Below are 13,708 nucleotides of genomic sequence, written 5' to 3' on the forward strand. Positions count from 1 at the left end.
CTGTTTTCTGTTGGTCAAAGTCACGAGGCTGGACCAGATTCAAGGTGAGAGAAATAGACTCCAGCTCTCGAGTGGCAGTGTGGGCAGGGAGGGAAGGAATTAATGGCAGCCATCGCTGGAAGCCATCTAGTACACATGACTATGTTTAACCAATTATACCATATTTAATTTTTCTTTAAAAAGTCTGCCCTGGTTTTCTAGCATAATCAAAGAATAAGGCATTTTTACCTAAGTGAATTTTTCAGACAATTGAAAGTCATTCCTTTATTTTCTCAGTTCTTACTTTTTAGATTTTATTGGGGAAGGGGAATAGGACTTTATTGGGGAACAGTGTGTACTTCCAGGACTTTTTTCCAAGTCAAGTTGTTGTCCTTTCAGTCTTAGTTGTGGAGGGCGCAGCTCAGCTCCAGGTCCAGTTGCCATTTTCTAGTTGCAGGGGGCACAGCCCACCATCCTTTGTGGGAGTCGAACCGGCAACCATGTGGTTGAGAGGACGCACTCCAACCAACTGAGCCATCCGGGAGGCAGCTCAGCTCAAGGTGCCGTGTTCAATCTTAGTTGTAGGGGGCCAAGCCCACCATCCCTTGTGGGACTCGAGGGATTGAACTGGCAAACCTTGTGGTTGAGAGCCCACTGGGCCATGTGGGAATCGAACCAGCAGCCTTCGGAGTTAGGAGCATGGAGCTCTAACCGCCTGAGCCACCGGGCCAGCCCAGTTCTTACTTTTTAAGTCACACTGAATGAAAACATTACAAACTTCCCATTATTCTAAATAACCTTTTTTGAATATACTCTAAATACATTCTAACTTTTCCTTGGTGGCTGTGACATTTTTTTGAACGTCTGTTATGATGCTCCTTGGTGGCTTCAGCCCCTGCTAAGGATCTTTGCCCCCATGCAAAGGCCTCTAGAGCTCCTATGTCAGGGAGCTTATGATTGCTTTTATGCATCCTCTTACTTTAGGGCGTCTTGCTGCCTCCCCCAAACCCCACATCTGTTGCCTTAATTTGCTCTAGGTTAGGAAATATAGTTAATAAGACATGTTAAAATTGGAATACGTAGATCTGAAAGTCTTTCTTTTGGATAAACGGCATAGGCTTTCATTTATTTTACTATTCCCAAAGTACTATAGCCTTTGTTTTCCTGTATTTTATTTTCATAGCATCCCCACAAGTGGATTCAGGCAGATATTATTGTCCCTGTTTTACAGATGAGGAAACTGAAACACAAGACTCATAGGTTAGTCTATGTAAGGATTAGACTGGAACCCAGGGCCCAGGTCTCCTGCCACAAGCCTGCTGCCGTCATAACATAGGGGAAGGTTTGGGGATCTTTCATATCTGTGTTGTCTGCTCATCCTTCACTTGCACCCTATCTGGACTGGGTTGCTGGGGCCCAACATTTCTATGTAAAGGCCTCCAGCTAAGAGATGACTTACTAGATATGAAACATGCAAATGGAAACCATCTTGGTAGGTCTGGTGGTGGTTTGTACACATTTAGCAAGAATGGCTTTAAAAATAGAATGTGAGTGAAGAGAAGAGGAATTCCTTCATCAAACCACTGAAACATGTTTACTGCTTTTCAAGCTGCCAACTCTTTGTGGCCCTGGAAAACAGAGCACAGGTGAACAATTTCAGCTCACTCAAAGATCCAATGACAGTTTGGAAAGAAATAGGAACCAAAATGCCAGCAGGTAGGTTTAACATTTTGTTGTTCTTTGTATCACCATGCTTTTAGACTCCCGTGTGACCCTGAGGCCATCTTCATATGTCTAACGACAGAGTCTGTGAATGATGAAGAATAGTAACCCCACAGCAGATCTTGGCAGGTTTTTTCTCTCTGTTACACGAGCAAAAAGAGCAGTGTAATGGAACCTTGTAGGCGACATCAAAGGTAAAGGTGCCTGGCAGGTTAATCAGACAGAACTCATTAGGTGTCAGAAGCAAAGCATCTTGCCTTTCCGGAGCTGCCCACATAAAAAGAAATGCCAGGTATTCCATTTGCCAGTGTTCCAGAAACCAAGCTTTTTGGTTCAAAATAAGCGTCACTGACAGGAGGGCAGAAGGAGGGGGTGGAATAATATCACTGTTACCCTGCCTCTGGTTTCCAGCCAGATCACGAAGTGGAATAGCTTCAGCACAAATCGCTGGAAGGAAAGCACATGTGTATACTGGGTTTTTAAGAACTTAGGTAGAACTAATTTTGTTTTGCATAGGGGGACATATTCAAGGAGCAATAAATATTTCTCAAGGTAGAGTAGTATATCACTATTAGTTTTCATTTTCTGTGGTTTAATGGCAACATTAATCCACACCTTTGAAGTCAGTTCTGGGGGAAAAAAATTTTTTTGTGTCCTTCCCCAGTGGTGACTGAGACTAAAAGACAAGAATTTGCTATTCGTTTCATGTTGTACATTAAGGGAGAATCCAGGAAAATGCCCAGACATTTTAGTTTAGTGTATTTTATCTTCATGAAGGGAATTATTGAAGACCACCTAACTGAAGGCATCACAAGGTGTAGCACTCACCTCACTGACACAAGCAGATGCAGTGGCGGTATAGCCATTAGATGACGAAGCAAAAGCTGTAGTTGTGCCTCCCCTGCCCAGCTTCACTCTCTTCCTCCAAAAGAACAAAAAAACAGACCAAAGTGAAGTTTAACATTTTGCTACTAATCCACCTAGTCTTTTTGTATGCTTTTAAAAAAAATTATAATTGTATGCACGTATATATCTTTTTACAAATTAAATCTATTGAGGTAATATTGGTTAATAACAAATTTCAGGTGTATAACTTTTAATACATGTATATATTTTGATTATATCCCAATTATGTTATAATTATAGTGTATTATCTCCTGATTTTTCACTTTACATTAGAACGTGAGCATTATGCTGTGTTATTAAAAAACACCCGGTAAACTTATTTTGAAATTGTTAGATTTCCCCCAGTGTTGAATTTTAAGTTGTTTCATTCTTTCACCAGTCACAAGGCCACAGTGTCAATAAATCTTTTTCTCATTTTGGTTATGTCGTTAATAGATTCCCAGAAGCAGAGTTACTGTGTCAAAGGGTTTGAACATCTTAGAGATTCCTGATAGCTGTTGCGAAATTGCTCTTGAAGGAAGCTGATCAGATCTGACCTTTCCAATTTAACGTGTGTCTGCTCTGGTCCAGAGGGAGAGTAGGGCATTCTGGATAACAGGGAATTCATATGTATGCCACAGATCACACATGTTGAAGAGTTAGTTTAACAGACACTGAAATACATATAATCGCGGGATATTTAGAGGAAAGAGACTCTTCCTAGTACTGCAGATGAGGAAACCTTATCCCAGAGAGACTGGAGTTTGCCAAAGTCAGACAGCCAGCCATTGGCGGGTCAGGATCTAGAACTCAGTGAAATAGGCTGTAGATCTCTGAATGTTCTTTAGGATCCCTGGTGCCTTAAGTACATCCTTACAAATATTAGTTGTGATGCTGTCGCTGATATGCAGAGAATTCTGATCACAGGGCAGGAATAGTTACTGAACCACCACCTGTGTTCTGTGGCAGCAGCCTAAAGACCAGGATTCTGTCTGGTGAAAGTGAATTTCAATTGTGGGTTTCTTGTACTTCTGAAATTTCCCAAGAGCACTTTTTAGAATCATGAAATCTAAACTTAGAAACTGAAAAATCCCCTAGAGATCTTCTAACCCAGAGTCCTTTCATTTCTTAGCCAAGGAAAGCTTAGAGAGTCCAAGACCCAAGCCCAAGTGACACAGTTAAATAGTGCATTCTTCATTGTGTCAAACCACCCGCAGGGACCTCCAGTGGCATCCAGCAGTGTCAAGGGCTCTGCCAGGTAAGGAGTCTTGCCGGCTGAAAGTTGGGGTGTCTTGTGCCCTCTGGTGGTGGGCAAGAGTCAGTGCAACCCCAGGAATGGTTCAAAGAGTGGAAGACAGTCCTCTGGGTGGGCTGGTAGGCTCAGGGTTGTGTCAAGAACTTGAGCAAACTGATAAGCTTGTGTCCACCCTGCTCCCCTCCCCCTCCAAAAAAAACCTATGCAATTTAGGATCAGTATGGAATCCGTGTCTTCTGAAATCTATAATGCAAAGTCAAGAAATCATGAAGATGATGGGAAGGTGCACTTAAAATGGAAAAGTGAGTATAAAGTCATGTGTTCTGTTGGACAAAATGAAATTTAAAGTATATCTCTAACCTGATTGTTATCTCTAAGGGCACTGCCTGTATTGTATTGTCCTCCCGCATTTTTTTTGTTGTTAGATCATTCCATTTAAAAAGCAAGTCCTTTCTGATTACAAACTACAGAAGAAAAATGTTCTTCTTATTTCTAGATTATATAGGAATTACTTCTATTATATATTAGTGTATATTATATAACAAGTATAGAAAAATATATGATGCAGATATTTAATATATAACATTATTAAAGTAGAAAGCATGCAGTGCCACTTTCACATATCCTGTGGGCATTATCCTTTTGTATTTTATAAGCGTAAAAGGATCCATGTTGTTTAATACTAACGCTAAGTGACATTGGCAAAAGTATAGAATATTTGGAATGAAAACGCACATATATACACACTTCCAAAATATAAACTCACCTCACCATGGCCTAGAAAGGCTAAACAAACTCAAATAGAATCTTTACAGACTGTGGGTTTCAGATGATGTCATTTTCTTATAAAATCTTCACAGCAAGAAGGTCCATCTGCAAGTTTCCTGCTGCCTTCCACTTTGGAATTCAGCAAAAAGGGCTGTGACTAACTGAAATTCCGCTCTTCCCCTCACTCTGTCGTCAGTTCTCTCCTCTCCTCCCCTCCAAGCCAAACAGCGTAAGCTAAGGGTGATGCAATTCTACAAAGGCAAATATGGTGACAATATGCGCTATAAACGTATTACATACCTCTTTTAAGAATCAAAAGCTTTTGTTTCCAGTGTTCATGGTGCTGTTTTAAATGCTGCTTTCTCTTCTATCCAGTGGAGGTGAAAGAAATGGCAGAGAAGGCAGCTACTGGGCAGCTGGCGGTACCTCCTTGGCATCCTCAGCGCAGTTTGACTTTAGAGAATGAGGCTGAAAACGAGCCTGATCCCCTGCCACAGCCCCCCATCAGGGCCCCTGAGAATATGGATTGCCATCGTGTTACAGAGTATCCCAGGAAAAACGATAAGCCAAGAGGCAATGGCAAGTGTGACAAAACGGACAGCAGTGACCGTGACAATGACCAGCATGGCAGACAGCCTGGGCCTGGGAGCTTTACCAGTAAGTTCAGTTGGAGGAATCGGAATAGGTGAACTCTTATCGAGTGGTGATATAAGTCGACCTCCTGGAGTATTTTCTTTGCTCGGTCTTCTCTCTTTCCCGATTGGGGACCCTGAATTCCAAGGGGAAAGCAGCATACCCTTTTGATCCCCCTGTCTTTCCTGCAGGTAAAGAAAACCAGAGATTCATGAGTTTTTCTATTGCTGGAGCAAACCCATTTTGTCAAAGGAAGTAAAATAAGCTCCATGTACTGACTGTGGTCCTGGGCGTAACCTGGCAAGGAACTGAACCTTCCTCACCTGAGGGCAGTGGTGGGCAGCCACTCCCTGCTGCCCATTTCTTTGCAGTGAGTGCATTTTAAGCCAGAAGAGTTCCACTGTCTCCCAGAGAGTCTGTGCCTAAGGAACCTTTGGCTGGCATCACTTTATAGATTTGTAGGTTAAAACTAAAGGCTGTGTATTTATCTCCTGGTAATTTGCTTGCAATCAGGGCATGGGATATTATTTCATGGTTGTTTACAAGTCAAAGAAAGGTAATCTAAAATTGTCATTTGCCTTAGGTAGAAAGTCTACTGGCCTACTTTTTTTTTGGTATTTAGAATCTGTTCCTTGTTTCAATGACAGTTGACATTCAGTATTATTTTATATTAGTTTCAGGTGTATGGCATAGTGGTTAGACATTTACATAATTTACAAAGTGATCCTCTCATAAGGCTAGTACCCACCTGGAACCGTACATCATTATTACAGTATGATTGACTTTATTCCCTGTGCTGTACTGTACATTGTCAAGCTGCACTCTTGAATGGGTGAACAAAAGCGTGGATGATCCAGGGCTGCATGTTGAGGCCAGGCTAAACTAACAGTCTCCAGTCCCCGCTCTAGACTGAACCTGACATATGGGACACGGCCACCCTGAGCAGAACATGCATGCATCTCTTCTCTCATGCTACCCTTTGCCCTTCCATGCCATCTGAATACCACTGAATGACTATGGCCCTGGTTGTGTTATAATCACTAGGTGTTAGGCACCTGTGCCCCAGAAAAAACGAGCAGCCAGAGCATAATGAAGTCTTTCAAGCAAGTTCTGAAGCATCTGTGGTCAATGAGAACTCTTACAGCGTAAGTAATAGGCCCTGGAGAGCCAAGGTAAACCCAAGGACCTAATAAAGTAGAACTGAATTGTTATGTATTATGACATTTGTCATACAGGGTGTCACGTGGGGTCTCTGGTCCCGCTCCCCACATAACGCAGGACGTGGTGAGGCCAAAAAGGAACACCCACAGAGCCATAGATGGGGGAGTCATACCATTATATTCTTGCTGGCGGCATCCGCCTCTCGCAGTCCCTGCTTGCTAGCTCAGCCCCCATCTTCTTGCTAGCCCCCCATTTCCTGCTAGCATAGCCACAGCAGTTATATTCGTGGCCAGTGGCTCACTGGTTACAGCTGACGGCCAACTAGCCACAGTTAATGGCCATCCAATCACAGTTGATGGCCATTTACTACCTGAGTGAGCACTTTTCCACGTGAGGGCGAGAGCCTGGAAACTGCACTCCTGGCTCTGTTCCCACAACATTGAAATAATACCATAGTAGTTTTTTGTTGGTGTATGTGCCCTCATGTCTCTGACATGAATGAAGAAGTTTTTCCTTCCCTGCCTAATACTTTTTGAATCAGTTCTACTCAAAGTGTTGTGTATCTGGGAGCTTGGGAGAAATAGTCCAGCATCAGATTCAGCTCTGGCTCCTGAGCCTCCCATCTAATTGGGTAAACAAGACCAACTCTGGAAGCAGAGCATGAGGTTAGACACTAAAAGCTAGTGGCCCAGCAGGTGACTGAGGTCAGGAAAAGCAAGGTGAGGTTTGTGATGAGAATGCCTTCACCTTGAATGTCTTCTAAGACCCAGATTCAGATCCCAACTCAGTGGAAGGAATGTGTTCTTGCCGACCTCTGCGTCTCAGCAGGATCTGTGGGGTCCAGTCATTTCCTAGCATTTGCATTGAAGTTAGCTTTGCTTCAGGGGCTTAACATATCCTCGAAGCATGCAGTTGGGCCATGGTCCAGCCAGACGGAGGAACCAAAATTTTTTTTATCATCATTGACATGGGGCCACAATCATTTAAAGAATATAAACAGCAATTGAGAATGAAACAATGTAAAAATACAGTTGTGATAACATGTGAGGTCTTTCAAAGAACACGCTATTGTATTTATTTAATCATAGCACACAAACCAGTCTCACGTAAGGGCTGGAAGTATGCACCAAATTGAGCACGTTGGCTTGGCTGGAGAAGCAGGTCCATCAGGGAAGTGGGGGAGGTATGGGAGGCCAGGCTTATCTAAGAAGTTTCAATTTGCTATGAGAAGTAAAGGAGAGCAGCTGCTAAGTGCCCAGGTAGAGGAAGTGTGTGGCAAAAGCAGTGTCCAGTGAAATAAACCACAGAACCTCTGCAAAGGGATGATTAAAGATGAGGAAAGGAGCCAAGTATCTGGCCATGTGGGGATCAGGGCCTGAAAAGAAAGGGGTGGAGCAGAGATGCTGAAGAAATAACTTACTTTTAAATTTTATTTTTAGTATTGAGATTGAATTGCTGTTTTTCAAATCATGCTCCTTCACTTGCCTTTTAACTGGAACACCCAAGGGACTTCCCACTTCTGAGCAGCCTCAGCCTCCTCATCTGGAGGACGAAGCCAACACATGGACAGCTGCTCCATGCTTGAGGATCAGGGTGTCAGTCCCCAGCTGAGTCGTCGAGCGCCTTTCTTTCTGATACTTCTAGAGCAGAAAGGTTGCCTAACCCCTCCCCCCTCCACTGTACAGAGAAGGACACTGACATTCAGGATTGTCACTGGCCACACTTGCTCCAGGGGGGGTTCCCTGTTCACTGTGGGGGAGGAAGGCAGAGGCAGGTGTGCCAGCAGGCTAGAATAATCCCATTATTAACACTGCATCCAATGATAAAGGGGTTTGTTTATAAGGAACACCAAATTAAAAGTGATTTCCTACGTTATTAATAGGATCAGTCTGTGCGATCAACTTGTTCACCAGAGTCTTCTGAGGACATAACAGATGAATTTTTAACTCCAGACCATGAATATTTTTACTCCTCAACTGCTCAAGAAAACTTAGCTCTAGAGGTAAAAATTTACAGTTCAGGGTAAAGTACATTTTCAGCTTTTCTCCATTGCCCTATTCCTTTTAAATTATTTTACTGAGAAAAATAGCTTACACATAAAAGTATGCAATGTCCACTTACCAGTGTTTTCATATGTTTTGGAAAAAACACCTGGAAAGTAAGACTTTTGAGAACAGAAAGTCAAAATGCAATTTCTCCTGAATTTGTGGTTCCTGCATTTATACAGCACTTTGTACCTTTTTTCAAAACACTTTTCTTCATGTTACCTAATTCATATATCCTTTCTGCGGGGGAAGAGAAGGCTGCTGCTGCTGCTTCTTCCTCTTCTTCCTCTTCTTCCTCTTCTTCCTCTTCTTCCTCTTCTCCCTCTTCTCCCTCTCCCTCCTTCTCCCCCCTCCCCCTCCTTCATTCTCCTTGAAGAAATGCTGATCCCCAGCTGTGGGGAGTCAGCCCTAGCCTGCCAAGCTTTAGTGGTGGGAGAGCCAGGATTAGAGGCAAGGGTTCAGCAGTGAATGTGAGGCTGTCCACCACACCAGACTTGCTTGCAAACCTGCCTAGCTTTTGCAAGAACCTGTTTGTACAGAGTATTTTCATTTGTAAAATGAAACTCATTAGATTCTCTTATTTACTTATATACTTTCTACCTCATCTCACCCCTAACCTGCCATCTTTTTTGGATCTTTTACCAGTATGGAAGGTGGGGTAGAGGAAAGGAAGGATCATACGGATCCATCACAACATTTGATTGACAAGAAGAATTCAGTGATGCATCAAAAAGCATCACTTCCAGTTGTCTGTGGAAACTCAATCAGAGAGGTTTTCCATTATTAATCCTTTAAACATTCTTGATTTTACTGTGAGCCGACTGGAACTTTATGAGAATCTTTGATAAAAAGATATAAAGTATATATATGTATGTATATTCATGTAATGTATACATATATAAAAAGTACAAATAGAAAAAAGTACACAGATTGTGAGTGTGCAGCTCATGAACTTTCAGAAACTGAATAGTCGTACATTCATGTAACCAGCACGCAGATGCAGATCAAGGCACAGCATTGCTGATCCCACAAAAGACGCCCGTATGCCTCCTCCCAGCCACTGCCTCCCCTCAGAGGTACCAGTATTCTGACTTCTCACCCCATGGAGGCGCTTTGCAGTCTGGGCCATTTCCCCAGAGTTCTTTGGCTCTTCTGATAAAGCTCCCAGGAGTCAAAACGTCTTTGTTGGAAGGTTTGGGTGAGAAAGGGACCATGATAGGAGGAAGGGAAAAATCACATAATTCTTCCTCACAATGGAAGGTAGGGGGAGGCCTTATTGCCGAGGAACATATAGTACAAGTAAGTACTTAGTGCCTGCAAAGCAGGTTTGTTCTGTAAAAAATGCAGAAACCTTATGAAGATTTGCAAGGTTTAAGAACATCAAGAAATTCTCTCTTGACCTTTGGCTGATATGTCTGCCTCCATTAAAACTCCTGTCTTTCTTTTGTAGACCTCAAGTCCCATACAAGAGGACTTTGAAGAAGTACAAGATGCATTTGCCCAACCTCAAGGCTCTGGTAATAAGGCCTTAGAGCAGATTCCTTTGAGAATCACTTGCCTTCGCTTTCTGTGGGATCGCAGATGTTTAGAGCTGGAGCTGTCCTTAGACATAACCTCTGGGCCTTCCATGTTGCAGATGAGAAAACCTAGACTCAGTGATTTCCTGTTAGAAGGCATCCCCTGCCCCCCCCCCCCAGTCTCATGACATCCATGCAGCATGTTACTTATAGCTGTCCTTGCCTTCTTGTAGCATACATTGTAGTTGCTTCCTTTTTTTCCCCCTCTAGTTTTTCACTAGATTTCAGGCTCCTTTGTGGCACGTAGTAAGTGTTCATTTATTTTTGCTGAGCTGACCTGAGGGATTTGCCCAGGCCTCACAGCTAGTTATTGACACAACAAAAACTAGAACTAGGTTTCCCTGTCCTTTCCCACTCCAGAAAGCATTTTCACCATCATTTTCCTTTGCTTGCTTAGCATCTTAGCAAAGAGTTAATAACAGCCAGCAGTGCAGCGTCAACGTAACATCCTTCTTTTGGGAGGCCTTGGGTTCTATAACTTAGCAACTGCTTCCTGTTACATGGGAAGTTAACCTTGGGTCAGCAGCCGGAATGTAGCCCAAGACAAGATATAAGTGAACCACGGCTTTTGATACAGACGTTTTAAAAATTATGCACTTTTGCATCTTATTTTAAAATTAGTTACCCACCTACTAAGTCCTGTAGCTGCCCACAGCCATATCGCAATACTCTGAACCCAGGCAGGGTGGCCTTGGGTTCTGAACTCCCTTTCTCCTGCTGCACACTCCAGCGCCCACCTCTAACCTGATCCAGGGCCCAATCACTGTGGGGAGCATTTGAAGACACTAAGCTTTTAGATGAACAGTTTAATTTTTGGAACAGTACGTATTAAAAGTCCTCAGACCTGGGTCTTGGGCCACCCACTGTCTGGGGAGCATCTGCCCATGACCGCTTTCTGGGTGAGCCTCGTCTGCACACGGCCACTTCACTTGTGTTTGGAAGAGGACTGAGTGGGTGGAGAAGTGGGGTAGACGGGTCAGAAAACCTGAGCTAGTTCAGTCTAAACATCTGAAGAACATGAAGAAGGCTTTGATTTCGACTGCTTTCAGCCCTTCTCTCCCCCCTTTTCCACCAGGGCTCTTATGTATATCCCCTCCACACCAGGCAGTGAAACGGTAACAGTTGGTACATGCTGGCTTCCAAGCCTAGTTCTGCCGCTGACTTTTTTCTGTATGACCTAGGGCAACTCACTTCACCCCAGCGCCCCCACTCTCCCCTTGTGTAAAGTAAAGGAGAGGGTCGGACTTTAGAATTTCTAAGTTTCCCTCCAGCTCTGTTATGTGTATGAGGAATTTGTTTATGCTTTCTAGGTGTTTATGTTTTCTGGTATTTGAAAGAGGATCACAGGAAGAAGAACCTCAGTGCTTCTTAACTAGTGGAATTTCAGAGCTCCTTGGTTGCTGCTAAAGGTGGCGCTGCTCTGGTGGGCCTCCCCATTCCTGAGGAATGGCAGGGGGATCATGAGCGTTTGCCAGCAAGGCAGGCTGCTCTGTCCCCTTCTCTATAAACGAGAGCAATGTAGTTGTGGGAAGGAAAATGGATACTGGCCCTGTCTGCACAGGGCTCTGCAAAGCATCTTACTGAGAACTGGGGAGGCATAACTTCAGACCCTTGATGCTAGGAACAGAAGACAGTTCAATTATCTCCTTGGTACTCAAGACCCTACCCCCACTCCTTAAGTGGTATTCGATGGCCAAGAGGCACAGTTAGCACTCTGGAAATGCCCCACTAATGGTCTTTTCTATTTGAATCTTTAGTGAACAAACAGTTCTTGCTTTCAACGCCCCCTGGTGTCTGTTGACAGGAACCAGGTCAGTTTGCCTTCCTGAAAAGACAAAACTACATTTGTCTCCAGAAATAACTGTGCAGTTATAACTGAAAGGCTAGTAAATGGCTTGATTGTATTCAGTGTCAGAATGTAGTTCTCCCCTCTGAGCGAGGAAAATAAACTTTCAGAGCAAAAACCTCTTCTACAGCACTCAATCCAAACCCAATTAGGGAGCACTTTGTTTATCCAGATTATTTCTCATTCTGGACCAGACCAAGGGAAACTGAAAGGAATGAAAATAATAATCTGGGTTGGAAAAAATTCAGTAAAAAAATGCATTTACTATATTCTTTCAGGTGAAGAAAAGGTCCAAATGAGAAAAAGCCTTGGAAAAAATGCTGAGATGTTGGAATTGAGACCTGATCAAAGGTATGTGCTTAGTGTGTACATACGAAGGTATGTGCTATTACTTTATTCACATTTTCAGACTCATGAAAGTAATGTTTAAATGATGATAATGCCCCATATTTATATATTGCCCATCTTAAAATGTACTGGCCACCATGTTACAAAAATTAGCTTTGGGCAGCTTAGCTTTGTTAGGACTTGCTCAGCAGAATTGTGAGGGGTCATGAAAAGGCGTCATTATCTGTATTTAGATCCTGGACTTTGCCTGTCTGTTCGTGTGACCTTGGTCAAGTTTCTCAACCCCTCTTTTCTGTTTCCCCATTTGTAAAACAGGAATATAATCCTTACTGAGAATGTTGACATAGGGATTAAAAGTAATAATATAACTCCTGGGCATTTATCCCAGAGAATGAAGACTTATGTTCAAAAAAACACATGCAAGTTTATAGCCACTTTATTTGTTGCCCAAAACTGGATACCTGGATGTTGCCTAACAACATGTGAATGATTTAACAGGCTGTGGTACATCCAGGCCATAGAATACTCCTCAGCAATAAGAAAGAATAAACTGATGATACATACAACAACCTGGATAAATCTCCAGAGAATTATGCTGATTGGAGAAAGTAATCCCAAAAAGTTATTTACTACATGATTCCACTTACACAACATTTTTTAAATGATACAGTTATAGAAATAAAGAACAAGTGAGTTATTTCTGGGCATTAAGGAAGAGGTGGGAAGTGGGAGGGCGGTAGACATGGCTTTGAAAGGGCAACCTGAGGGATCCTTGTGGTGGTGGAAATGTTTTCTACCTTGACTATCAGGACCATGTCTTGGTTGTGATCTCGTCCTATAGATTTGCAAGATGTTACCATTGAGGGAAACTGGGTAAAGTGTATTTCTTAAAATTGCATGTGAATGTTCAGTTATCTCAAAATAAAAAGTTTAATTAACAAATTAGTAATAGGTGTAAAGTGCCTGGTACAATACCATTCAATTTACTTTCCCTCTTCTGGGCCTCCATTTCCTTAATAATAATAATTATAGCTAGTATTTCCTAAGCCGCTATCATATGGCAGGTCCTCTGTTTTGTCAAATTTAATTAATTAACAATCCTCTGAGATATGTACTGTTATCTCCATTTTGCTAATAAGAAAAGCAAAGTTAAGAGAGTTTAAATACCTTTTTCTAAGGTTGCACTGTTAGTAAGTGGCTGTATCAGTCAGGATAGGGTAGATTATGGTACATAACAAGCAACCACTATTGTTTTAGTGGCTTAAAACAATAAAAGTTTATTTTTTGCTCATGCTTCACGTCCATCATGGGTTGGCCAGGAGTATTCTGTGCTATATTACCTTCTGTCAGAGATGCAAGCTGAGGGAGCTTCCATCTTTGTGCTTCCTTAATTGCTGAGGCAGGAAAAAGGGAACATGGTAAATTGTGCACTGGCCTTTAAAGTTTCTTCCCAAGAGTTATTCACATCACTTTCACTTACAATTTCACT

The 13,708-nt window shown here is 42.6% G+C and overlaps 1 protein-coding gene across 3 annotated transcripts in view; it reads left to right on the top strand.

Annotated features, from left to right (window-relative positions):
• The window catches only part of TEX14 (testis expressed 14, intercellular bridge forming factor), a 62,981-nt gene that overhangs the window by 33,287 nt on the left and 15,986 nt on the right, over positions 1–13,708 (top strand). For all 3 annotated transcript variants that reach the window (XM_088802119.1, XM_088802120.1, XM_088802121.1), the window contains 8 exons: positions 1,589–1,695; positions 3,719–3,844; positions 4,055–4,143; positions 4,985–5,266; positions 6,287–6,387; positions 8,286–8,405; positions 9,899–9,965; positions 12,150–12,222. In XM_088802119.1, the coding sequence (XP_088658245.1) occupies positions 1,589–1,695; positions 3,719–3,844; positions 4,055–4,143; positions 4,985–5,266; positions 6,287–6,387; positions 8,286–8,405; positions 9,899–9,965; positions 12,150–12,222 (965 nt within the window). The remainder of the gene's footprint in view (positions 1–1,588; positions 1,696–3,718; positions 3,845–4,054; positions 4,144–4,984; positions 5,267–6,286; positions 6,388–8,285; positions 8,406–9,898; positions 9,966–12,149; positions 12,223–13,708) is intronic.

This window comes from Rhinolophus sinicus, chromosome 12 (assembly GCF_057876585.1).
Source record: "Rhinolophus sinicus isolate RSI-liver-muscle chromosome 12, RSI-T2T, whole genome shotgun sequence".
NCBI classification, from domain to species: Eukaryota; Metazoa; Chordata; class Mammalia; order Chiroptera; family Rhinolophidae; genus Rhinolophus; species Rhinolophus sinicus.